The sequence below is a fragment of the Rhinolophus sinicus genome, linkage group LG04 (genome assembly GCF_036562045.2).
Source record: "Rhinolophus sinicus isolate RSC01 linkage group LG04, ASM3656204v1, whole genome shotgun sequence".
Classification (NCBI taxonomy): domain Eukaryota; kingdom Metazoa; phylum Chordata; class Mammalia; order Chiroptera; family Rhinolophidae; genus Rhinolophus; species Rhinolophus sinicus.
The window spans coordinates 155,617,523-155,644,041 of record NC_133754.1 but is presented as its reverse complement, the minus strand read 5'-3'; the positions used below and the strand labels follow the sequence as shown (position 1 = coordinate 155,644,041).

Sequence of the window (26,519 nt, the reverse complement as noted above, 5' to 3'; positions counted from 1 at the left end):
TTGTCATTTCAATGTTGCCAGGTTGTTCATTTTAAATGATCTGTTCAGAACAAAATACTCTCTGCTAAGAAAACTTTGAGCTAATTGTTTTACGAAAACAATGTTCGTGTCATATTAAAAGATGAAATTGTCACATCAGTAGTATTTTAAGAAAACCACCTACTGTTGATAATGAAATACACTAAATACTTGAAAAGGTATGAAAGTTGCAATTCATCAGAAAGCTGTCGATCTCCATTTTTGTAATATATCGAAACAGGGCCATCTAGTGGAATCCCCTAACTATGAAACCATGAGTGCATTCTCTTAATACCTTACATTCAAATTTTCAAAAATATCCTTTTTGAGGCTTCTAAATCCAAATGAACTGTCCTGATATAAAGAGTCTATTCAGAAATGAACTTTCCACTCAAATTCCTACGCTGATTAATTCGATAATACCATAATCTGTGGAGACACATTCAGTTAAGTTTCTAAAAGTTTAAAGTTGTTTACTTTTTCCTCCTTCTTATGAAAAACAGCCCTTTCTAGTCTGTCTCTTCTCACACTGCCACCCCTTACAGCATGAAAATCTCACCGAAGAATTGAGAAATGTTTATGTGAGACAACCTGAGAATTATATAAGACAGTGCATGATACAGGATTCAGATGTTTGTTGCAAATATAACTGGCCTGTACATGACCCATCAGACACATTGTTGGAATTGTGTGAGATGTCAAAGTGTGTTTCCTTGAACTGGTTGGAGAGAACAGGCCTTAAGAACAGGTATTTGTACATTTCTCCCTAACCAAATGGGATAGGGGGTTTGTTCATCAAACTCATTTCATTCTTTTCCTGGAAACATAACTAAATTACATTTTGTAGCATCCTCTGTAGTTAGATGAGGCCTTATGATTGAGTTCTGACAAATGGATGTGGATGGAAGAGATATACACCCCTACCAGTCCTGGCTCCTAAAACATCCTGCATCATCCTCCATGTTTCTTTTGCTTCTCCTCCCCACCCTCCATCCAGTGAATATCGATGGCCAGGACCATGGGAACCTTTATCAGCCTGGGTCCTTCAATGCCTGTGTGGAGCTTACCTCTCACCCCTAATCTCCACAATGTACAACGGGCTGTGACATGGATATGAAATATGTTTTCATCATTTTAAGCCAATGAGATTTTGGGATTGGTTGTGAATTACCCTGATTAACACAGGAGGGAAGAAACAACGGGAAGACAGAAAAGAGGATGGTGTCAGAGAAGGGCAGTAAGGTCCAAACTTCCTTCAGAGATATTTGTGAGCATTCTGACACTTTTCTCCAGGTTTCAAAGTAAGCACACGGTTGATAAATTCTGAGAACATCTAACAAAACAGCTGGAAGTAGAACCACAGAGTGCTTTATAACAGGGTTTGAGCTGATGGGGTCAGGAAGCCAGGTTGTGGATGGAGACATTGAAGTTTGGATGGAGATGCTTCCCACAGCTTGAGATGTGGTAAACGTGGTGTGAAGCATTACAATATGGGATATTTGAGAACAAGTCTTGTCAGCGTTAGCCGGCAGATATTTACTAATTGTTTCATGCTAATTAAACTTCTCAATTAACTCTATTCCATGATGTCCTCCTGCAAGATACGGTATGTGCCCATTGCCGTATAATAGATGTTCCAGGTATATTCAGACTAGGCAGAGAGGGATGTTAGCAAAATTGTTCATCTGTGCCATTTGTGGAAGCAATACTTGACACTGGTTTAACACACAAGGAGTCCGTTAAACGTACAAAAGAAATAGAAATCAGTGAGCCACAGAGGTCACAGTTTTGCAGAGGATGTGGGACTTGAGCTAAACAGTCACCTGGCATAGAGGAAGGAGGCGAGCATGACTGGTGACAGAAGGCAAAGTGAAAGGAGTGAATAAGGAGATATTGTCGAGGGGTAGAAAAGTGATTGGTCTTATAATGTAGGACTGAGATAGAGGAAAAGAGTCAAATTAAACATTGTAGAGAAGATGAAGGCAAGTTACGAAAAGTCTAAAAACCATCTTTGGGATTTGGATTAGAAGCCACAGTTCAGAGCTCCCAGGCCAATTGAATATAATTGAAAAATAAGCTGGACTTACCCAATCATTTGTTCTGGTACCTGCCATCATTCACTTTTCCCCGATGGCACACACATGGGTACTTGAAGCTGAAAGAAGGTCTGACTGAATTCTCTGCTCCTATATCTAAACATGCAGAGATAATGAAAAATACTAGTCTGTGTGCTTCTTCCTCTCCTCATCTGCCCGATGACAGTGTCTCATCCTTCTAGATCCAGTTCTATTGCCTTCTCTGCTGTGACACCTTCCCTGAAGCCTCCTCCAGGTAGCTCGTCACTCCTTCCGTTGGTACCAGATATATGTCTCTAGTAGAGGCTCCTCTGCTCCTACACTAAACTGTGGACTCCTCGGAGGCAGGGGCTATGTCTCATTTAACTCTGTGTCCCTGACACTGAGGACAAGGACGGCCATCTGGTAGGTACTCAAGGTTAATATATGATAAATGCACAAATGGATGAAGGAAAAGGAGATAGGTTTATTTTCCCAAGGCTGGAGACTTCATTCACATATCCACCATAGCATTATGTATGCTTATTTGTCTACATATCTGTCTTCTTTATTAGATTGTAAGGCTCCTTGAGTCTTGTTCATAAATTTATTCTCAGCATCGTTCAGTGTCTGACATGTATGAAACACTAAGTAAAATGTTTACTGAATGAATGGCTGCATGGATGGTTCCTGCTATAAGCACTCACCAATTACAAAGATTTGGTGGTATGAGATCTTGGAAGAAATTTGATAAATGAAAATTATGTATTATTGTAAGTAAACAGTTGCTAGAAGAGTGTGTGTGTGTGTGTGTGTGTGTGTGTGTTTACACATAGTAAAACACAAAACTGAAAGTAGAAGTAAGACACAGACCTGAAAGTGGAGCATATTTGGAATATTATTATGATATATTGTTTGAAGTAAGCAAATTACAGAAAACTTTACACTTGGCCACAAGAATGTTTTGGAGTTTGATATTGAAACCTTTTCTCCCTGCATAATATAAACCAAACTGAGCCCATTGTAATTAGTCTCTTGCTTCGCCAAGTAGTTCTTGTGAGTAAACAGGTCAATAAAAAGTAAGCCATTGTTTTTTATGTAGTAGCCTTGGGAAATATGGATCAGTGATGTCCCTCTGATGGAAGTAGGTGTGCTGAGGCTGGGGGCTGTTGAAGGGTACATCCCACTAGTTTAGATGATACTTTGAGATCTAATGTGACCCTGTGACTTCCACCTTCCACCCAAGAGGAGTCACTGATCTTGCATCAACTATGTCCAAAACCAGTAGAAAATGTCTTGGCAGGGGATTTCTTTTCTGTAAGGGTGAAATTCAGTAAATCAATAATGTAATTAGACTTAGCTAGTTTGAAGTTCAACTCACCGCATATCTCGCTATCTAGCTACCTGTAATTAGACTTAGTTTGTTTGCCGTTTGATCCATCCAGATATTCATCTGTTTTCTCCTTGTTTCTCCCTTCACTGATTAATTGAAGAACTCTGTTTGTTCCCTTTCTCAAGGCTACCCATAACCCGTTAATTAACAGTATCCCAACCTGGAAAAGAGCAATTTCTTAATCCTCAGGAGCCCAGATACCAAAATCCAATTTACAACTTCTTGCAGTTTTTACTGGTGATGCATAGTCCCAGGCCATGATGATCGAGTTAGAGTCCGGAGTCCAGAGATAACATCATCTTCAAACAGACCAGACCCCAGGAAGGATGTCAGCCCACAAAACTGCCTGACTGACTCCCCTATTCCTATATAAGAAAAAACTAACCTGAAGTTAAGTGCAGCTGTCTGTCAGGCACTACCCTGATGAAGCACTTTGCCAGTATTTCTCTTTTCCTAACTTTAATAACACTTTTTCTTTTCTTTCTTTTTTTTTTTTTTTTAAGATTTTTTTATTGGGGAAGGGGAACAGGATTTTATTGGGGAACAGTGTGTACTTCCAGGTCTTTTTCCAAGTCAAGTTGTTCTCCTTTCAATCTTAGTTGTGGAGGGCACAGCTCAGCTCCAGGTCGCGTTGCCATTGTTAGTTGCTAGGGGCACAGCCCACCATCCCTTGTGGGAGTCAAAGAATCGAACTGGCAACCTTGTGGTTGAGAGCCCACTGGCCCATGTGGGAATCAAACCAGCAGCCTTCAGTGTCAGGAGCACCGAGCTCCAACCGCCTGAGCCACCAGGCCGGCCTAATAACACTTTTTCTTGATCTTCCACTTTGTAGAGTCTTGTGTGAATGCTTTTACCTTCTGTGAATGACCAGGGGTTAATTCCATGCCACAACGTTTTCATTGTTGATCCACTAAAACAAACAAGCCATGTTTCCCTTTTTAACAGCAGGGTGTTAAAAGTACTTATTTGATCATGAGTAGCTTGGGAAGAATGAAGTAGACCATTTCCTCTGACTTTAATTTCTCTAAACCACTCAGTCAACAAAAAACACAGACACAAAAGGTTGTTGTGAGCCTTAAATAAAATATATACGTGAAAGTACTTTACAAACTGGAAATTTTTATGCCAATAATAGATACTATAATTAAGATTTATCCACAAAATACACATTGTTTTCACTGAATGGATATTGGTATAATTAATGAGTGAAATAGTTTTTCCCTAATGATGCAGCTAAAAAGTTTGAGTAACATTTAATGAATTGAGCAATGCTAACAAGCACTGGTATAATTCTGGCTAAAATAAATATTAAAAAAAGAATTTTGAAATAGAACATATAATCCTAAAATTTATATGGGACCATAAAAGACCCCGGATAGCCTCAGCAATCTTGAGAAATAAGAACAAAGTGGGAGCTATAACAATACCTGACATCAAATTATACTACAAGGCTACAGTAATTAAAACAGCATGGTACTGGCATAAAAACAGACACATAGATCAACGGAACAGAATAGAGCCCAGAAATAAATCCATGCCTATATGGCCATTTAATCTACGACAATGGAAGCAAGAATGTATGGTGGGGTAAAGACAGTCTATTCAATAAATGGTGCTGGGAAACCTGGACAGACACATGCAAAACAATGAAGCTGGACCACCTCCTTACACCATATACAAAAATAAATTAAAAATGGCTTAAAGACTTAAACGTAAGGTCTGAAACCATAAAATTCTTAGAAGAAAATATAGGAAGAAACTTTACAGACATTACCCGGAATAAGATTTTTACTGATATATCCCTCACGCGAGGGAAGTAAGAGAAAAAATAAACATGTGGGACTACATCAAACTAAAAAGTTTTTTCACAGCAAAGGAAACCATCAATAAAACAAAAAGGGATCCTACTGAATGGGAAAAGATATTTGCCAATGATATATCTGATAAGGGGTTAATATCACAAATTTATAAAACACTCATTTAACTCAACTCCAAAAAAACAAACAACCCAATTAAAAAATGGGCAGAGGATATGAAGAGACATTTTTCTAAAAAGGACATACAGATGGCAAACAGACATATGAAGAAATGCTCAACCTCACTAACCATCAGAGAAATGCAAATAAAAACCACAATGAGATACCACCACCCCAGTCAAAATGGCTATCATCAATAAATCAACAAACAACAAGTGCTGGCATAGATGTGGAGAAAAGGAAACGCTTGTGCACTGTTGGTGGGAATGCAGATTGGTGCAGCCACTATGGAAAACAGTATGGAGGTATCTCAAAAATCTGAAAATGGAACTATCTTATGATCCAGCAATCCCACTCCTAGGTATCTATCCGGAGAAATCCAAAACTCCAATTCAAAAATCTTTGTGCACTCCTATGTTTATTGCAGCACTATACACAATAGCCAAGACATGGAAACAACCGAAATGCCCATCGGTAGATGACTGGATTAAGAAACTGTGGTACATTTATATAGTGGAGTATTACGCAGCCATAAAGAAGAAAGAAATCTTACCATTTGCAACAACATGGATGGACCTAGAGAACATTACGTTAAGTGAAATAAGTCAGACAGAGAAAGACAAATACTATATGATCTCACTTATATGAGGAATCTAAAGAAAAGAATAAGTGAATGGAACTAATCAGAAACAGTTTTGGAGACATAGAGGAAAAACTGAGGGTTGCTTAATGGGTGGGGGGGTGGGGATAAGGGGGAAGGTGAGGGGTTTAGAAAATAATCGGTATCCACAAGATGGCCACGGGGTTTTGAAAATTAATTTGGGGAACGTAATCAATAATGTAAAGATTTTGTAGGGTATCCGATGGACACATGTCCCATTTGGGAGACCACCTCAGGGATGATGTAGATGCCTGATCTCTGCACTGTACACCTGAAGCTGAACAATAATGAATGCCAACTATAATTATATATATATATATATATATATATATATATATATATATATATATATATATATATATATATATATGTATATGGTTACAGGAAGCGGAGTACAGCATTAGGAATAGAGACAGTGGAAATGTAATGGCTCTGTGCGATGTCAGAGGGATAGTGGATGGAGGGAGGGGGTTCACACAGTGTGAGGGATATAAATGATAAACGTCTAAGTATTGCTTTGTCTTGTGCACCTGAAACTAATAAAATAAAATAAACAAATAAAATTAAAAAAAAAATTTTATCTAGTTTTATGTTTCAATTCTCCATTTCATTGGGCCTGCCCTAGCCATATTTTTTTCTGAATTTAAATTTGCCAGGTGGGCCGACCCAGTGGCTCAGGTGGTTGGAGCACCATGCTCCTAACACCAAGATTGCCAGTTCGATCCCCACATGGGCCTAGTGAGCTGCGCCCTCTAAAGCTAAGATTGTGAACAACACCTCTCCCTAGAGCTGGGCTGCTGTGAGCAGCTGGAGTTTGGCGTGAGCTGCAGTGAGCTGCCGTGGGCTGCCGTGGGCTACCATGTGCTGCCATGAGCGGCCGGTGGCCAGCGTGAGTGGCCAGCAGCCAGTGAGAGCTGCTGTGAGCTGCTGTGAGTGGTGGTGGTGGTGAGGGGGGAGTCCAGGGAGCTGTGTCCTACACAACAAGACTGAGAAACAAGGGCTTGAACCGGAGGGGATGGAGGTGGGGAGGAGGCAGAAGAAGGGGGAAAAAATAAAAATGAAAAATAAAATAAATTTGCCAGGTAAATAAATTGATGACAGTGATTATGGTGTTATCTGAAGTAGGCAGAATCTGTGTGTGTGTGTGTGTGTGTGTGTGTGTGTGTGTGTGTGTGTGTAAACAAAGAAGTGAGGAGAATAATAAGTCTTCCGGATTATGACCACTACATCATCATGCTAATGAAATACATAAGTACAGAAAAGAGAACAAAGAAGCCATTCAAATGTTCCCATCACTCAAATCACTGCAGAAACTCATAAATACACCAACGCACATGTGTGGAGATTTAAGATAACTGATGAGCAGCAAAGAAACAAAATGTTATTTCAAAAACAAACAGAAGACAGCTGTGTTTTCATAATGATGAAGGCTTTTCATGTTAATTAAAAATTTTTAAACAATACTTTTCCTTTTTATTAATAATAAGGACTTTAAGACTATATTGAGCCTGTCAGATCTATTGAGTAAGAAGTGAATGTGAAGTTTATCAATTGTTATGTAAATTTGTTATAATCAATTGGCATGATTCAGATTCCACCTCCCTTCCTCCAAAAGCCATTTCTTTCATCCAAAGGAAATCAATTAAAATTAAAGGGAGAGGGCACTTTGCCCTGATGCTTTGTGAGATATATAATAATGAAATGTAATTTACTAGGTTGAAATTAAAGAATGATCTCTTACATTTAAGAATATTATATCATACAAAAGTTATTTGTCACTTTAGTCCTCAAAAGGCAGTTCAACTGTTCTTATGACTATATACTTTGTTTTTTCTTTGGTTTATTTTGGTTTATTTCCTGCTGGTCATTAATAACTTTATAGAAAAGAAATAAATCTGTATGATGTTTACAACAGTGTCTTTCAAATTTATGTAATGTAATAATCCCTTTTCAAGGAGGGAAAACAAATTCTTGCATATTCCTAGAGTAAAATAATTTTCATTATAACATTATTTAAATATCCACAAACAAAAATTACATATAATCTCAGTTTATATTTTGTTTCAACTATAAAACTGAAATTAATTTACAGATTAAATACAAAGAAAAGTCTAACACTAATAAAATTCAACAGCGGATATGTTTTAACAAAGCAAAAAAAAGTGATGTTAGTTTGAATAGTGGAAAGATTTATTTTGTGTTTTCTGCTTCGTTGTTTATTGTCTTGATTTTGAAAATGCTGGAACATTATTTGAGTCATTGAGCATTGTTTTTATTTTTCCTTTTAGTCAATTACATTAATTTTAACCAATTCATTGTTTTATTGGGCTGATCTGCTTAATAGCACCCTTCAAGAATTGCAATAGTAACAAACTATTCTAACAATGTGGAGGCATAATTAAAACTTTTTCATTTTGCCTGTTCGTTACCTCACTTACTGAATGAACTGTTGCTAGTCAATATATACAAAGATGGAATCTTTGCTGTGAAGTGCTGTGTGCTATGAGGTTGTTCCATTTACCACTTCCCTACCTATAAATGACTGTGAAACCTTATTCATATAGTGTGCCATAATATCACTTGGTTCCCAAGCAAATTTGGGTACTTGGTTATAGTAAGGTGGTTATCCATATGGTCTAGAATACGCTCACATAAACTTTTAAAAATTATTGTTGAAATGAAAACACAAAATTTAGAAATTCTTGTCGAGAACTTGAGGCAAGGTTGCCTTCTGTGTTACAGAGTTAGTGATTTTAATCAATCACTCTTTCTAGAGTGTCTGATTGGCATCACTCGCCGTTGAAAATGCAGAGATCCAACTAGAAGTAAAATCTTGAGCAAATGGACATTGCTTTGGACTACTGAATGCTTGAGAAGTAAATTCATTCTGCTATATTAATCTCAGAAGAATATTAAGACAGCTGTAGTCATGTCAACCGTGCTCCTTCCAAGTTTTGTGGGCTGGTTAAACAAACCTTTTGTAAAACCCAATTTTAATTGCATTAATTTTTCAGCAAGCTTGAGCGCCCCCTTGTGGGATCCAGTAGTTTTCCAGGTGCTGCAAGACCATCTAATTTTATGAATACACATTTCCCAGGGGTGCTAAGCTGAATATGCTCCTCCACTGTGCTTTACTTTTATTCAACCTATCTTCAAGGGTTTCACAGCTATAGGTATAAGTGGATATATGGTAGACAGTAGCCAGTAGTATAAGAGTACATTTTCCAAAACAATATTCATATCATTTCTTTCATTGTCTGTTTTTAAATGTGGTGGTGGGAGGTGGAGAAAGAGTAGTGATTTTCCTACGTCAGAAAGAAGGCCCCATATTCAATAAATTCCTAGATGTCCTTAACTCTACTCACAAAGGAAACATTTATTGGAGTTATCAAATGCCTTATTGAGAATCTAAATACAGTCCTTCCTGGAATGATTAAGCCCTCAGGGACTTCCTCTCACTTGAGTACCAATTGTTTGGATCTCATAACAGAGTTGAGAGTGCTAGCCTAAGTAGCCTGTAGAATTTCAGTCCAAAATGGAGTTGCTATAAAACAGAATGAGGATTAAGAATAGCTTAGGGGCACAGTGTACTTACTACTTCAAGGCATAGAGCTTTAAAAAGGTTTTATTTGGAAGAATTTCAAACATATACAAAATAGTATATGAGAGGAGTATAATTAATCCCCATTTACCTATCAGAAAGCTTCAACAATTACTAACTCATTACTATTCTTCCATACCAATTCCTCCCTCTCCAGTTATTAAGTAAATTCCAGACATCATATTCTTTCAGTCATAAATAATTCAGGAGGTATTTCCAAAAGACAGATTTCGCCTTTAGAAGTATAACCACACCATCACATACAAAAATTAACAGTAATTCCTTAATATCATAAAAGATCGAGGTAGTGTTGAAATTTCCCTTATTGTCTCTCTTTTTTAAAAAGACCTTTTAAAAGAGCAATTTGAGGTTTACAATGAGATTGAATGTATTCTATATACTCCCTTCTCTCACACATGCATAGCCTGCCCCATTATCGACATCACTCACCAGAATTTTTTTTAAAGCAATGATGAACCTACACTGATACATCATAATTAACCAAAGTCCATAGTTTACCTAAGGGTTCACTCTTAGTGTTGCACATTCAATGGGTTTAGACAAATGTAAAATAACATATTCCATCATTACAATATCATACAGAATATTTTTCACTGCCCCCAAAATTCTCTGTGTTCTGCCCATTCATCTCCCCACCTCCACCAGCCCTGGAAATCACTGATCTTTCTATTGTCTCAATAGTTTTGTCTTTTCCAGAATGTCATATAGTTGGACTCATACAGTATGTAGCCTTCTCAGATTGGTTTCTTTCACTTAGCAATATGCATTTAAAATTCCTCCATGCCTTTTCATGGCTTGATAGTTCATTTCTTTTTGGCACTGAATATTCCATCGTCTGGATATACCAGAGTTTATTTATTCACTCACCTACTGGAGGACATTTTGATTGCTTCCAAGTTTTGGCAGTTATGAATAAAGTTGCTATAAACATCCATATGCAGGTTTTTGTGTGGACATAAGTTTCCAACTCCTTTGGGTAAATACCAAAGAACAAAATTGCTGGACTGTATGGTAAGAGAACGTTTAGTTTTATAAGAAACTGCTAAACAGTCTTCCAAATTGTCTGTACCATTTTAAGTCATTCCCACCAGCAATATATGAGAACTCCTATTGCTCCATATCCTGGTCAGCATTTGGTGTTGTCAGTGTTCCAGATTTTGGCCATGTTAGTCGGTGTGTGGTGGTGTCTCATTGTTTCAATTTGCATTTCCCTGATGACATATGATGTGGAGCATCTTTTCATATGCTTACTTACCATCTGTATATCTTCTTTTATGAAGTGTCTGTTAATTAAGGTCTTTTATGAAGTGTCTGTTAAGGTCATTTTTTAAGGTCTGAAAAAAATGAATCTCTTCATTTTTTAATCAGGATTTTTGTATTTTATTATTGTTATCGTTTCTTTTGATTTATGGGTTCTTTGTCTTTTTTTCCCCTTGACATATTTTTGTTTAAGAAACAGCGTTGCGGGCGGTCAGATGGCTCAGTTGGTTAGAGCGAGAGCTCTCAACAAGGTTGCAGTTTCAATTCCCTCATGGGATGGTGGGCTGCGCCCCCTGCAACTAAGATTGAAAATGGCGACTAGACTTAGAGCTGAGCTGCGCCCTCCACAACTAGATTGAAGGACAACTTGGAGCTGATGGGCCCTGGAGAAACACACTGTTCCCCAATATTCCCCAATAAAATTTAAAAAAAGAAAAAGAAAAGAAACAGTTGATTCTCTGCAGTTTCTGCAATCTAGATTTTTATAAATGTGTCACATTGGTGTTACATAGGAGTTCCTCTGTCTCTTGTATTTCAATTAAACGAGTAGTTAGATCTAAAAACTTGATCAGATTCATGTTCAAGTTTTTGTTCCGCAAGGCTACGTCACAGGCAGTGAGGCAGCCTTCCACCAAGAGGCACAGTTGCTCTCCTTTTGAGATGTCCGTCAGCCGCTATTGATGATCACTGCATTGATTCATTAATGTAATAGCTGTAAAATAGTGATATTCTAACTCTGCCATCCCTTCTTTCTTTTATTAGGTCTTTATGGTTATTTGAATGTTTCCCCTCATCAACTCTTTTGTTACTCTAAGATGCAATTTGTACATACAGGCCAGAAAAATGCTTAATTTTTCCTCTACCAGTTTTTCAAATACAGAGTTGGTTCCCTAACCATTCAAAAGTGAGCAATGAGTTTTTAAAAATTATTATGAACTTATGTAGGGGAATGCATTTGATATTTTTCAATCCACTGATACGTACTGATGCTCAAATTATTCCATCTTTGACCAGTTGAAGTCTATTCAAGTTGGTTCTGGAATCCTTTTGACCTGACTCTAATAGTGTTTAAAAACATCCCTGCTGTTTGCTAAGACAAGATGTTCCAGGTTTCTTTTACATTTCCTACCTGGGACCTGGAATTAGCTATTTCTCTAAGGCAATGGTTCTCAAAATATGCTCTAGGGAACCCACGGAATCCCTGTGATCCTTTCACAGGATCTATGAGGTCAAATTTATTTTCATAATAATACTAACATGCTATTTGCCCTTTTTAAATCTCATTTTCTCACAAATATGTATTAAGTTTCCTAAAGGCTCATGATCTGTGCTATTATGATTGAATGCGGAAGTGGTTATAAGAATTCTGCTGTCATTTATTAAGCCAGGCATTAAAGAAATTTACAAAAATGTAAAACAATGGCATTCTTCTCACTAAACAATTTTTATTAATTTTGTTATTTTAAATATTTAAGTATTTTGTTATTTTAAAGTGTTTTCATTTCTAAGGCAGTTCTAAATTCAATACATATAACCCACACAAACAAAAGCTCTTTGGGGGCCTCAACAATTTTTAAGAGTTGAAATATGTTTGGGAAGCAATGTTTGAGAACTGCCACTTCAAGGAGTCCTAATTCCTTTGAATGGAAAATGGTATTTAGAGATCACAATCTAGGAGCTAGAGATGTTCATGATTACTAGGTTGGCCATCGTTTTTTAGGCCATTGTTTTTAGTGCAGAGCTAAGATAAAATTTTGTATATATATTTAAAGATAAAATACTTCATGAGTTGATTCTTTCGACTCAAATTCAGGACTGCAGGATTTTTACTTAAACTCATACAATTTACATTTGTATCTCCTTTCTCCCATTACAAAAATCCCAGCATAAGCATTTATTTTTCATGTCAGATTAACAATACCACCATTACCATCACTACCAATACGATGACTTAAAACAGCTTAAGATTTTTTTTTTTGCAGTTCTTTTGTCTTTGAGGTGTATCTCTCTATAGATGTACAGTAATTTGATGGTTTAAAGTTACTTGATATGGTGTGTGTTTTTGAGATTATACCACCAAGCAGATCAGTTAGAACCATGTGTTTTTCCTTTTGATATTTAGAGACTGCTTTTTTTGTAAATTTAATTTTATGATATGAAATGTTTACATGTTTCTAGAGTCAAATCTATTAAATAAGATATATTCAGAGAAGTTTAGCTTCTATCCCTTCTCCTCTATCCTATTCCCTTCCTCCCCATAGGTAACATTTTTTTAAAAAAATTAAGTTTTCCTTTCCATTATTTTTAAAATTTAAGCAAACATGTATATATATTTAGTATTACTGCCACCCTCCCTTTTTTGAATAAAAGGTAACATACTATATACACTTGTCTCTCCTTAGTCTTATTCATTTCACAATATATTTAAAAATAATCCACAATTGCATATAGAGCACTTCATTGTGTTATTGTACCATAAATTTATTCAACCAGTCCTCTACTGAGGAATTTTGGGGTAATTTCCAGTATTTTATTATAAATAGTGCTGCAGAGACTAGCCGTGCACATTCCTTTTATATTTTTACTGTATCTTTAGGATGGAGTCCTAGAAATGGGATTGCAGGTCAACATGTGTATGTGTCTAATTCTCCTAAACTACTCTTTTTACTTCCGAAGTACATACAAATGAAGGAACATACTGATATAGCTGGTCAAGGTCACCAGTCACCCTCACGGCTGGGATTTAAACTTGGACGTAAGACTCCAGACTCTCTAGGTCAGGGGAAGAGTTAATTCCAAGGTGAGAAAGGAAAAGGAAGAACTTTGCATTGGGACACCACATTCAATGAATCACATATTCGCAACGTTCCAGCTCCCAGGACACCAGTTCTTCCTTATCAGAACCTCTAGTCCTCTCACTTCTCATACTTTTTTCTTATCGCCTCTTCTCTTTCTCACAAATAAAACGCTACCCCCACCGCTAATCTGGGCTCGCGCAGGTCTCTGCGCATGCTCAGCCACTACGCAGCGATTGGAGCCCCTGAAGAGGTAGGACCAGAGTGACATCATATCGGCGCGCCGCTCCCAGGCGTCCTCGCAAGGTCGCTTTGCCCAGAGGGAGCGCGCATAAGTAACAAGACCCTGGTTCGGGGGCGCGCCGTCTCTTTCCGCCTGGGGACCAGCGGCGACATGACGGGGTACACGCCAGACGAGAAGCTGCGGCTGCAGCAGCTTCGAGAACTGAGAAGGCGATGGCTGAAGGACCAGGAGCTGAGCCCCCGGGAGCCTTTGCTGCCTCCGCAGAGGATGTGGCCTATGGAGAGTTTCTGGAATAAATTTCTGCAAAACCAGACCCCCTGGAAGAACATGGTGAGTGACAGGCCTTCCCCGCCCCCATACACACAACCCACCACGACCTGGGACGCCTACTCCTTGTAGCCAAACCAAGGGCTGACATACATCGCCTTGGTGTGCGGGCTGACACCGCCCGCAAGTCCTGGTGGTTCCCCGACGGAGAAGCAGGTTCAACCGAGACTTAGGTTCAGCGGGGATGCTGCCTTGTCTTAATAGTGCTGGGCAGGGAGCTAGGAGTCCAGGAGTATGTACGGCTTTGGAAGAGTCATGCCCCTTTGCTGTCAAATATAACGAGAGGGAAGCGAATCTGTTTAGGTTTTACAGGACGCTGCACGTTTGGTTCTCTTTTGACTAGAAATCTTCCCTGAGAATGATAGCCAAGGATTCACTGGTTAAAATTCTATGATTTTAGTATTTGAGAACATTTGTCTGATTTTTTTTAAGGTTGAGGTTAAGAGACCAACTAACACTACATCCAACTACCAGAAGGCACCATGAGCCTCTAGCTGGTAGTGCAGCCTCCAGGCGATCACCACAAAAGACAGGTCCTGTTGGTGTGCTCGATGAGTCATATTCATGAACCACCTTCCTAAACTACCACCATCTACTTTTAACACACTTTTTCGTTAAAAAATGCCATTCCTGGACTTGGCAGAAAATCACTCCTTCAAGAGCTGTCTTTATTTTCAGGGTCTCTGGGACATTTTCTTGAGGCCTTAATTAGATCACATCAATATGGGTGATGAACAGTACGAGTTGCTTTCAATTAGCTATGACCTTGGCTGATAATGGTAATACTACTAAGTAACACTTGGGTGCTTACTGTATGTGTGGCACTTTGCTGAGGGTTTTACATGTTACTTTAATTCTTTACTCCTATAAGGTAGCAAACTATTCCTAATTCTCATTGAAATGAGTGGAAACTGAGGCCTACAAAAATTCAGTGATTTATCTATGGTCACAGAGCTAGGGATCGAAGGAGTTTACATTGAAATCCATGCGTACCTACGTTTTTACTGTGCTCCAACATCTGGTGCAAATTTTTCCAAGAAGGTGGTATGAGATATTTATGGTGGTAAAATTAAACTCTAATTTAACCCTTCTCCCGCCCTTTGTATCCTTGACATTACTTGTTGATTCTGGCAGCCACTGGTTGAAAGTAGACATCCTACCCATCAGCTAGTGATATAAATAATCATTTGTTAAATCTGTCTTTCCTTACTTTGAGTTAATTTTTACTTCTATAATCATATCTATTATAACACTTAGAATCCTTTCCCTGAAAGGGTAGGTGTGTTTCAGTCAAATTGGCTGCACAGGGAAGTTCCATTTTTTAGTTCTCTTTTGCCTTTCTCTTTTGAAGTAGTGTGAAGGCATCTCAAAGTGAGCTTGGAACACCCCTATCCCAGTATGTAAAACACTCTTTTTCCAGCATCGGTGTGCCCAGGTTTTCTGCCTTACACCTAGAATGATACAAGTGGTGGTGATTGTATCTGAAATTGATAAATTAGGGAGATGACTACCTGAAAAATTCTATAGGTTTGATTACTCTGGTTAAATCAGTAAAAATTCTTCCATTATTTATGCCATGTTTTATCTTGAACAAAAATATAAGGATATTTTTAGAAATACGTTTTAAAAGAAATATCTATTAATGTCTTACTATAGTTTTGCAAAATGCTACTTGTCTTAAGGGTCATTTGCCCTCAACACTATGATAGGCCCTATAAAAATATTTGAATGGGTCAGGTTAGCTACAGACTATCAAGAATTATGTAGCATTTAGAGATTTTAATGTAATCATGACATTATTTTATCATTGAGGCTTTTTTTCTGCCACAAATGTAAAAGATGAGGTATGTTTATTTTGTGTATTGTTTTTCCCCCCCCAGATCTATAAGACATACCGACACACTATCTTTGCTTTCACTCATGTACTTATACCTGCCTGGATTATTCATTATTATCTCAAGTATCATGTGAATGTAAGTATGTTTTAAATATGTGTTTTTCAGAATTTATTTTCAGTATTGTACAAAACTATTTCTTATGTGGGTATGCCCTACCTTGCTTTAGTTAGTGGAAATAATCCGCCACTTATAACTAATTTTGAACTACTTTGAATCCTTTTAGGTAAAAGGTTTGATGAAACTTAAATAATGTATGGTTTTTTCAAAAAGGAAATCTTTATATATTAGTTGCTTACAACTTGAAATGCACTCCTCATTGAAACAGTACTTAAATGATCAGAATGTGGTTGACATAATAATATTAGTGTAAACTCAGGGTCATGAGTAAGAAGAGAGAAGAGAATTTCTGCTTCTTTTTTTGATCTGGTATAAGATAAAATTCAAGATGAACAAAGGTTATCTTTGTCATCATCCCATTTCCCTTTTCTTCATTTTATATGCTTTTTCACAGCTTTTTTCTTAAGAATCCAGGATGTTCAAAGGCTTGAACTTTTTCACTGAAAGATCTTCCATGTGGTGATTGAACTGAGCCAATTGCCATCTTTTAAAGGCTAAGGATAGCCTGGTTTAGGGTACAGGCTCCCCATCAGGGTTAGGAAGGAGTGCATTTTGGGGAGTGGCATGGAAGGGAGAGCAGTGGTGGCTGCCTAGCATGGAGTATTGTAACCCAAACAGAGTAGGAGGGCATTCTTGTACCCACTGAGGAGTGTTAGAGCCTGAATGGGTTGCTAGGTGGGTGGGGAGTGGGGGAGTTAGTATACCTGTTTGAAGAGTAACCAGCAACAACCTGGTGTATGTAGGATATTGAAACCTAAGCAAGGGGACGAGGACATCTGGAACCGTGTTTCCCTGAAAATAAGACCTAGCTGGACAATCAGCTCCAATGCATCTTTTGGAACAAAAATTAATATAAGACCCGGTCTTATTTTACTATAACACCAGGTCTTTCTAATATAATATAATATAATGTAGTGTAGTGTAGTGTAGTGTAGTGTAGTATAGTATAATATAATATAGTATAATATAATATAATATAGTATATAATACAGTATAGTATAATATACAGTATAGTATAATATAACATAATATAATATAATACTGGTTCTTATATTAATTTTTGCTCCAAAAGATGCATTAGAGCTGGTTGTCTGGCTAGGTCTTATTTTCGGGGAAACACAGAAGGGTGGTTTGGGGCAACGATGGAGATGGCAATACAGAATAAGACGTTAGAACCTGAATAAGTTAACGAGGTTATTTATACTGGAGTGTTGTGGTGACAGGAGATTGGTTGTTTACAGGAAGATTGATCAGATAAGTGCATATATTGATGATAATGGGACCCAGGATTCTCATAGTTGGAAAAGTTCTGTCTGTTACATGTGGGAGAAAACCTTGTGTTACAGGAATGGAATTGGAAGTATTGGTGTGAACTCATGTTTTTTAATGGTGTATTGATATAGAAATAAATATAGATGTAAATGTGGATATTTCCTAGCTCTGTCCACTGACAGCATCTGGAGGCAGTGCTACCTTGTGGTAATTAGTACATCTAGCAGCCTGGTCTTATTTTCTAAATAAAATTCTCCATGGACAGGATCCAGAGCTCTTTGGAGAAATGGCCCATTCCAGGGCTGGGGCAAGGAAAATACAAGATGAGCTTGTTGTGACAGAAAGTAAGGAATTATTTAAAGAATGATGGGGATACATCAAAAGGACATAGAAAGGACTGCCATTGGGACAATTTGAGCATCAAAATAAATAATGATAGTAGAAGATGATAGATGACTGAATAAATAAAATGTAAATCTATGAGTCCATGCTCATATAAATAATTCAGTGAATTAATAAATGGGTAAAAGAGAAAGCTCTTTTGTATTATACAATAGATTGCTACATAATAAATGGACAAGGAATAATATTAGGTTGGTGCAAAAGTAATTGCGGTTCAACAGGTTGAAATAGTAATTGCAGAAACCACAATTACTTTTGCACCAACCTAATAGAAAAGTAATTATTTGAGAATCATAATAGTAATATTTTATTTAGCCAAGGAACATCAAAAGATGCTAAGATTAATTCCAAAATACATATCTTCAACATACTTATTTGTTACAAAGGGAAAAAAGGTAATTTTGTGGTACAGAAACCTGGCAAGCACCAGCTTAATCAAGAAATTTAAATTAACATTCCCAATAATGGGACACACTGAAATTGCATACTACTTGATAAGATGCAATAAAAAGAAAACAGCATCAAATTTGAGATTTTCCTGCCAAAAATGCATAATCTGAATCTAATCATGAGGAAACAAGACAAATCCAAACTGAGGGAGTTTTCTGCATAATAATTGGCTTGTTATCTTCAAAAGTGTCAAGATCATGAAAGTTAAAGATTAAAGATTCCATGTTGAAGAAAACTAAAGAGGTATGTCAACTAAATGCAGTTCTTGATTAATAGGCTTAATCTGCTTGGTCAAAAGAACAAAGAGGGTATTGGCAGTCAGAATTTTAAAGAGCATATACAATGGAGAACAAGTCACGTAAGAGGGGATTTTCTGAGAATTTTAAACAAATTATGGAAGCAATTGGTAAAATTTGAATGGATTCTTTAGGTAGAAGTTAGGAATGTATCAATGTTAATTTCATGATTTTGATGGCTATATATTGATTATTTTATGAATATCATCCTTATTTGTAGGCAATACATCCTAAAGTAATAAGCCAGTCAGCAATTTATTATGAAGTGATTCAGTAAAAACAATAAATTATTTTTACAATTCTTACAACTTTCTATAAGTTTAAAATTGTTTCAAGATAAAAACGAAAATTAAGGACTGCCTAACAAATTACGGATAATCCAGTTGAGGTTTGCTTTCTGTTAGCCTGTTGAAAAGAGAATGAAACAAACTGGGGTTCTCAGAAAATTCCATCTAATATGTATTGTTCTCTGTTGATTATGTGGTCTCTTTAAAATCTGATCGCTGACATCATCTTTGTTCTCTTCACTAAGACGATTACATCCCTTGATCTACAACTATGGAACGGGTAGTATGTCCTCTTCCTTTATTGCTATAGAAAAATATATAAGACACCTTTTAAAGAAGAAATAGCTCAAGTTAAGTTAGGGGGGAAACCAAAGTTCAGAGTCATTTATGGCTCTAAAATTTCTAGCCTCGGAAGTTATAAGTAGGGTTTTGAAAAGGCAGGCTTTCTGGTCATGGGGAGGAAGTAAATGTGTTTAGGAGTGTATGTCCCCGCATCAATTTCTGGGGGTGTCCAAATGGACATGGCCTGTCTCATGTGTTAGAAATATGAGATTAGTAGAGGCTAGTAGGAATTTGAGTTGGAGTTTAGTGTTTTCATTATATATATATACACCAACCAACAGAAAATCTTTCTGCAGCCATTAAAAGGGGCTAACAATTTATATGTCTAAGGGTCAGTTTAGTTTATATTTCTATTGCCTTTGGGCTTAAAAAAGGTTTCATATTTATGTTTACCTGCAAATCCACAGGCCACTTTATAGGTCTGATTTTTTCACTATCTTAACATGCAAGATCCTAGAAAAGAAAATACTACTTTCTGTCAGTTTTTTAACATCCAAGAGTGGTTTTCATGTGCAGAAAGAACTGTTCAGTTATCTGGGATATAAATTAATATTCAGTGTGTTAGTTTCAAATTTAAAAACTTTTTTTCTAATTCTTTAAATCCATTTTTAAAAAATTCTGTTAAAACTACTTACACATCTAGTAAAATACGAAGTCTCCTTTCTTTGTTCTTATTATTTTTGGATTAATTCAAGTTGAACTCTCCTAAAACAATTCCACGTATAAACATAATCAAATTCTCTTAAGTACTTTAAACTGCATTTATAAATTTTACATAATTTTATTTTTAAGTATTTTATAGGGCAAATTAATGATCCCAAGAAGCAAAATCTTTTTAAACTTAAAATCACAAGTCTAAATCAATTATGCACTTTAACTAGAATCCTGAAACTAATATTTTAAAACCTCTAATAGCCAGATTATCTTAAATATTATAAATACTCTAAGAGAATATATGGATTGTCCCAGTGATTTCAGAACTTATTAAATTTGACATTCACCTGTTTATAATCTGGGTTTAATTTACTTTCTCATCCATATTTAACTAAATTTTTCTAGAATTTAAAAGACATTTACAAGAGAAGCAAATTTAACAAGCTGCAGTTACTGGGTCGACAATTCATGACATTAATATGGTTACTTATCTGAGGGACTCATACTTCCAGGTGATTTTTCCTGAGCCAAACATGGACATCTTTAGTTAAAGGTTTTGTGTCAATAGAGGTCCCAAGGCCTCTCTCTTCTTACCTTATTTACTCTCTTGATTTGAGTAGGACTGCATCAATAACCTTTGGAGCCCGTTTACTTCAGCTAACTCCTTTACTGCCTACTTGAATTTTACAATTCTCTGTGATGACATTTCAATGTCTTCTTGCCTCTAGCCACAGTTCTTAGAGACATTTTAATGTCTTCACACTGTATTATATAAAATGTTTTTACGCACATTTTAATGTGCTCACACTGTGTTCTGCATTTCTCACCTGCTTTTGGCTCCAATTTCTCCAAGTTTTACATCCTGCCAGTAATCTTCTAGATTTTTTGGTTTGGGATTTCCTGCAGATGTATGTTCTTAATAAGTATATTTATTTAACAAATATTTATTAAGTTCCTCCTTTGTGCAAGGCACTGTTCTAAACACTGGGATACAGCAGTGAACAAGTCAGATTGAATCCCTGCCCTCATATTTATTCTAGTCTTGGAGACTGGCAATAAATAAACAAAGAGGTATATATAATGGAGGTGATAAGTCTATAGAAGAAAAACTAAGCAGGGTAAAAGACAAGAGAATGACAGGGGCTGCTATTTTAATTAGGCCTCTCTGGGGAAGTGCTATTTGAAGAGAAACGTTAATGAGAGGGGATATGGATCAAGCAGATATCTAGAAGAGCATTTCAGGTAGAGGAATCAAGTATAAGAGCCCTGACGCTCAAGCAGGCCCAACTGATTGGACTAATAGCAAAGGAGCCACCGTATTCCCAGTGTCTTAAAACATCTCTGTTTTTTCTGTAGTATGGAGGAGAGAGGTAGGCACTCAGAGAGATTATGCAAGGTCTTAGAGATCACAGCAAGGACTTTGGCTTTTTCCCTAAGAAATAAGAAACTGTGAGAAGAGGAGTGATACATCTTAAAGAATCACTCTACTCTGCCTACAGAATAGATTGTAGGAGGGCATGAGTGGGAGCCTGGAAACTAGTAGGTGAAAAATGATAGAGATTTAGAAAAAGGGTAGTACCCTGTTTCCCCGAAAATAAGACCTAGCTGGACCATCAGCTCTAATGCGTCTTTTGGAGCAAAAATTAATATAAGATGTGGTATTATATTATATTATATAGACCTGGTCTTATAGTAAAATAAGACTGGGTCTTATGTTAATTTTTGCTCCAAAAGACGCATTAGAGCTGATGGTCCGGCTAGGTCTTATTTTCGGGGAAACGGTAGTAGTACTAGAGGTAGTGAGAAGCAGATTCAGGATAATAAACTCAAGGTAGAACCAACAGGATCTGCTTAGCAGTCCAAGTTTTTGACCTTAATTGGAAGAATGAAAGAATCATGTGCTGAGATAGGGGACAGTTAGGGGTTGGGGGAAGTTAAGTAATTGACGTGGTTAACTTTAAGATGCCAGTTTGATAGCCAATTAGCGATCTTGAGTAAATAGTTGGATGTGAGTCTGGAGTTTGGTGCAAGTTTGTGACTTAAGTCAACCATTTGGGATATGATCTATTATATTTTAGGAGAAACTCTAAAACCATAATTAACAGAACATTACTTTCATTGCAGACAAAACCATATGCCATTGTTGAAAGGAAGCCCAAAATATTCCCAGTAAGTCTTAAAATGTCTCTGGTTTTTCTTTTGTTCATTGTTTTTCTCTCTCCTTTCCCTCTCCAAGTGATCATTAGACTAAAATGTTCCTTCTCCCTGTCAGTTTAAGTGCCTGTTTTGCATATTCTTGTTTTTTTGTTTTTTTTTTAAAAGAGGAAATTGTGTGAGGTAGCAGTTACAGTTGAAAATGGGAGGTGGACACGTTTCTTTTCAAGCTAGCTGTAAAACTCGTATCACCTTTGTATCCATGTAGGGTTAAGGACTTAGGGCACTAACCTGAGTGTCTAGACACCTGAGCACAGTAATAGCAAGTGAATTCCTCTGTTATTATTTCCAAACTATCATTTCTCAGGGCAGTTGGACCTTAACCTATCCATCTGTGAATTTAAAATCTGCTGATGTGTGCTTAAATTTTATAAGATGAATATGTAAGTTATCGTAATTTAAAATGTCTTTTCAGCATTAGAAGATTACACAGTAGTCAGTTTTATTGGTTGTTTGTGAGGTTATTTAACATAGTAAAATACATGTTATGTTCTTGTCTATTTCTGGTCAGATAACGAACTATCAGTCTCTAAGTTCTGTGATTTTAAAAAACAAAACTCAGTGTTGATTCTTGCTTCAATCAAATGACAGTCACAGTGATCCATCATCTATTGGAACAGAAGTGAATTTTAGGGAGAACCACCAAAATTGGCTAACCTTTCCAGTTGGAACTCCGCTTTAGGAAATAGTAGGGGATTTCGTCTATATTTTATTGTGTAAAATTGATATATCGGGGCCTAGAGACTGTATTTCCCCGAAAATAAGACCTAGCCGGACAATCAGCTCTAATGCGTCTTTTGGAGCAAAAATTAATGTAAGACCTGGTCTTATTTTACTATAAGACCAGATCTTATATAATAATATAATATAATATAATATACTGGGTCTTATATTAATTTTTGCTCCAAAAGACGCATTAGAGCTGATTGTCCGGCTAGGTCTTAATTTCAGAGAAACATGGTAGTCTCAGAATAGGAAATTATCTTACTGGTTTCACCAGTTGGGCAATTTATTCTTCCATTTATATATTTTTTTATTATTTATTTGGTCATTATTATTCAAATGAAAAGAAAGGGGGCTGTCATTAGAAGACCACATAGTGATTCCATGGCATTTCTCCTACTTTCGTATTTTTGCCATTGTGGTTTTCCCATTTCTATGCCTTTGACCCCTTTGAGAAGCTTCCCATTTGATGACCTGAAGAAAGCTCATTTGTACACATATTATTAGGTTGGTGCAAAAGTAATTGCAGTTTAAAAGGTTAAAAATAATTGTGAAAACACAATTACTTTTGCACCAACCTAATAGAATAGGATGGGCAGTAACAAACATACTCCCAAATTTCAGTGGCTTAATAATACAAAGGGCTATTTCTTATTGATATCACAGACTAACGTAGATCAGGCGATCTTCCTCAATCTGATAATTATGCCACCTGGACTAGGAGGCTTCCAAGAGCATGTTAAGAGAAAAGAGGTCTGGACATCTCGGGATGCTTTTAAGGTCTAATCTTAGAAGTAGTTTATATCACTTCTCTTAAATCCTGTTGGCCAGAACTCATTCTCGTCCCAAATAGCTATGTGGTTGTTGTTTTTTCCCCCAGCCTCTCATGCCTGGAATTTCTGCCACAGTCCATCCTTCTAGTCACCAAATATCTCTTTGCTTCCTTCTCCCCTCACATACTCCTATAACACAGTTCCTTCCTTAGGGAGAAATCCCAAATCCTATTCCATCACTGCATCCAGTCCCAAATCCAAGATCTCTAGATGATGCACAGTAGTGTCTGTCATGTTTAGATGTGACTTCTCTTGAGATTTGAGAACCAGTGAATTAATAAGGCAAGTTAATTGTATCTCTTGTCGTTGTCCCCCCATCCCATCCATTTCTCAGTGGTGGAATTAGGACAGCAGTGCAGTCACTGGTTCTTGGCAATTCTGAAATCTGTGGTCAAATATTGTGGACTCCTAACTCCTTATGTGTAGAAAGTGACTTGAATGGGCATTGATTGTTTTCTGGAAGTAACACCTTTGTTCATTGTTCTTCCTGGCCCCTGGCTCTGGCCAAGGAGTTCTTTCTTTTCCATTACCTAGACCACATGGAAAATGGGTACTGGGAGGCATGCCCTTCTTAGGGTTGTACAGCCTTTTAAATCTGCCTCCTGCTCACAGGAGGTTGAGTGCCAGAGGTTGTTTTAAGCTCATTCATAAGCCTTTGTTGTCTATATATTTGGTTTCTTTGACCATCTACTTCCCACAACATTTGGCAGGCAGAAAAAGGAAAATACTTGGTAGGAGTCTGTTTGCTTCTAGTCAGTCCCACATGCATCTGTGCTTTCTATACATAGTTACCAAGTTCTCTCCTTTGTCCTCATGCAACTGCCTCTCTCAACTCAGTGGCAGCTATGTGGAGGCCATCTGAAATAGACTGATTCAAAGGCTACCTTCACTTCAATCTGATTTTTGTCATAGGGCTGCGTCCCTCTGTTTACCGAGTTTTATTGGGTTTCTCAAGAATTTCTTCAGTGTTAACCCTTACTGTTTAGAGATTCAGAAGCAACTTGATTTTCCAATCCTGCAAGGTCCTGAATTTTTTATTCTCTCCATTTTTATTTTTCCTCTCAAATCAGCCACTTCTGGCCTGAGCTCATGTTTCCTAAAGTATATTCCCAAGGCAGCTAGTAGTAGTCAAACACATATTATAACGTTTTCCCAGCTACCTCTCCTAGAACCTCAAGTTCATTAGACTCTGTTTCCAAGTTATTACTGCCTTTTATTTCCATCTTTCAGCCTCCAGTGCCAGTCCTTGCCTCCAGACTAAACCAGTGCTATGTGTTTCAATTTTTATTACAGCAGCATTAGTACCACTTCAGGGTACTATTTTCTGTTAGGGTAATGCTAGCTGTGGTAATAAATTATTCCCAAAATATATAATGGCTCAAACATAATAAACATGTATTTCTTTATCAGCTAATAGTCCTGAGCAGTACCAGGTCGGAAAATGGCAGGGGTGGTGATGAGGGAATAATTCTACTGTACCCAGTCATTCATGGACTGTCAGACTGACAGAATCTGCTGTCTTACACAAAGCTGAAACTAAAGCTAAGGTTTTTGCTTCAAGTTATACAGCTTGTCAGTGGAGGTTCCAGGATTGTCATCACTTGGTTCTGGCTCCAAAGTCCATGTCTTTTCTACCACACACTGTATCTAGGTCTGAAAAGACACCTGAACCAGCTACCTAGGCAAAGTTTGCATATCCTGTACCAAATGGTAAATTGATGGTTGCCTAACACATTTAGTTACTGTGAATACATTACCTCCTTATGTTGAGCTGAAGATGTTCCCCTGTAACTTACTTCTAGGGCTTCTCCTATTTCTTGGGACAATGCAAAATAAACATCATCCCTTTATCATTTTGTGAAGACCACTTGCCTGTCCTTTCTGTTCATTTTGAGTGAAACTTCCCGTTCTTTCACTTACACCTTAAGATTTTGAATACTGGTTGCTTATATTTAGACAGCTTCTACTTTGCCTAAGTCCCTTTTATAGTATGAAGGCCAAAGCTGAACTAGATTTTTGGTGTGAGGTCTGACCAAGTAGATGCACCTCTGCAGACAAGATTTTTGTACTAAAGCATGTTTGTTTTCCTAGGGTGATACAATTCTGGAGACTGGAGAAGTAATTCCACCAATGAAAGCATTTCCTGATCAACATCACTGAAGATTACTTTAAAATTTCAAAGGCATATAAGCCCAAGTTTTGTTGCTACATTACCATATTTACTGAATATATTTTCTGAAAAAGTAACTTTATAATAAAGTTTACTCTCAGATATGTGTTGTCTTATTTCTTCCTAAACACTATACAACTTGAAACTGAATTATTTAACAATAAATAAAAACTGGATGTGCTAAAAAATGATATGAACAACCACCTACTTTTTCTGGTCATTCTTGACTTGGAAAACAGGATATAGAAAAATAGTCACATTTTTTTTTTTTTACATAGTACTTAATCTATTCTGGTGTGTAGGTATGCAACAGAATGAAATGTTGCAATAAATATAAGAATAGAAATACCACACACTTTTGTTTTAAAGGTGGTTTTCTGGGGCATTTAAAACGTATTTTAGAAACTCTTAAGTTGAAAAGCATGTTGTCCCATCTATGATCTGATACTCAAAGGCTGTCGGATCTAGGTTGCTTTGTTATATAAGAATGTAAAAGACAAACCTAAATATT

The 26,519-nt window shown here is 37.0% G+C and overlaps 1 protein-coding gene across 1 annotated transcript; it reads left to right on the top strand.

Annotated features, from left to right (window-relative positions):
• Positions 1 to 14,048: 14,048 nt before the first annotated feature.
• Positions 14,049 to 26,110, top strand: NDUFB6 (NADH:ubiquinone oxidoreductase subunit B6). The gene is made up of 4 exons (XM_019734082.2): positions 14,049 to 14,353; positions 16,231 to 16,323; positions 22,193 to 22,237; positions 25,930 to 26,110. The coding sequence occupies exons 1-4, from the start codon at positions 14,174 to 14,176 to the stop codon at positions 25,996 to 25,998; spliced, it is 387 nt and encodes a 128-aa protein (XP_019589641.1). The 5' UTR covers positions 14,049 to 14,173; the 3' UTR covers positions 25,999 to 26,110.
• The last annotated feature ends 409 nt before the right edge of the window (positions 26,111 to 26,519 follow it).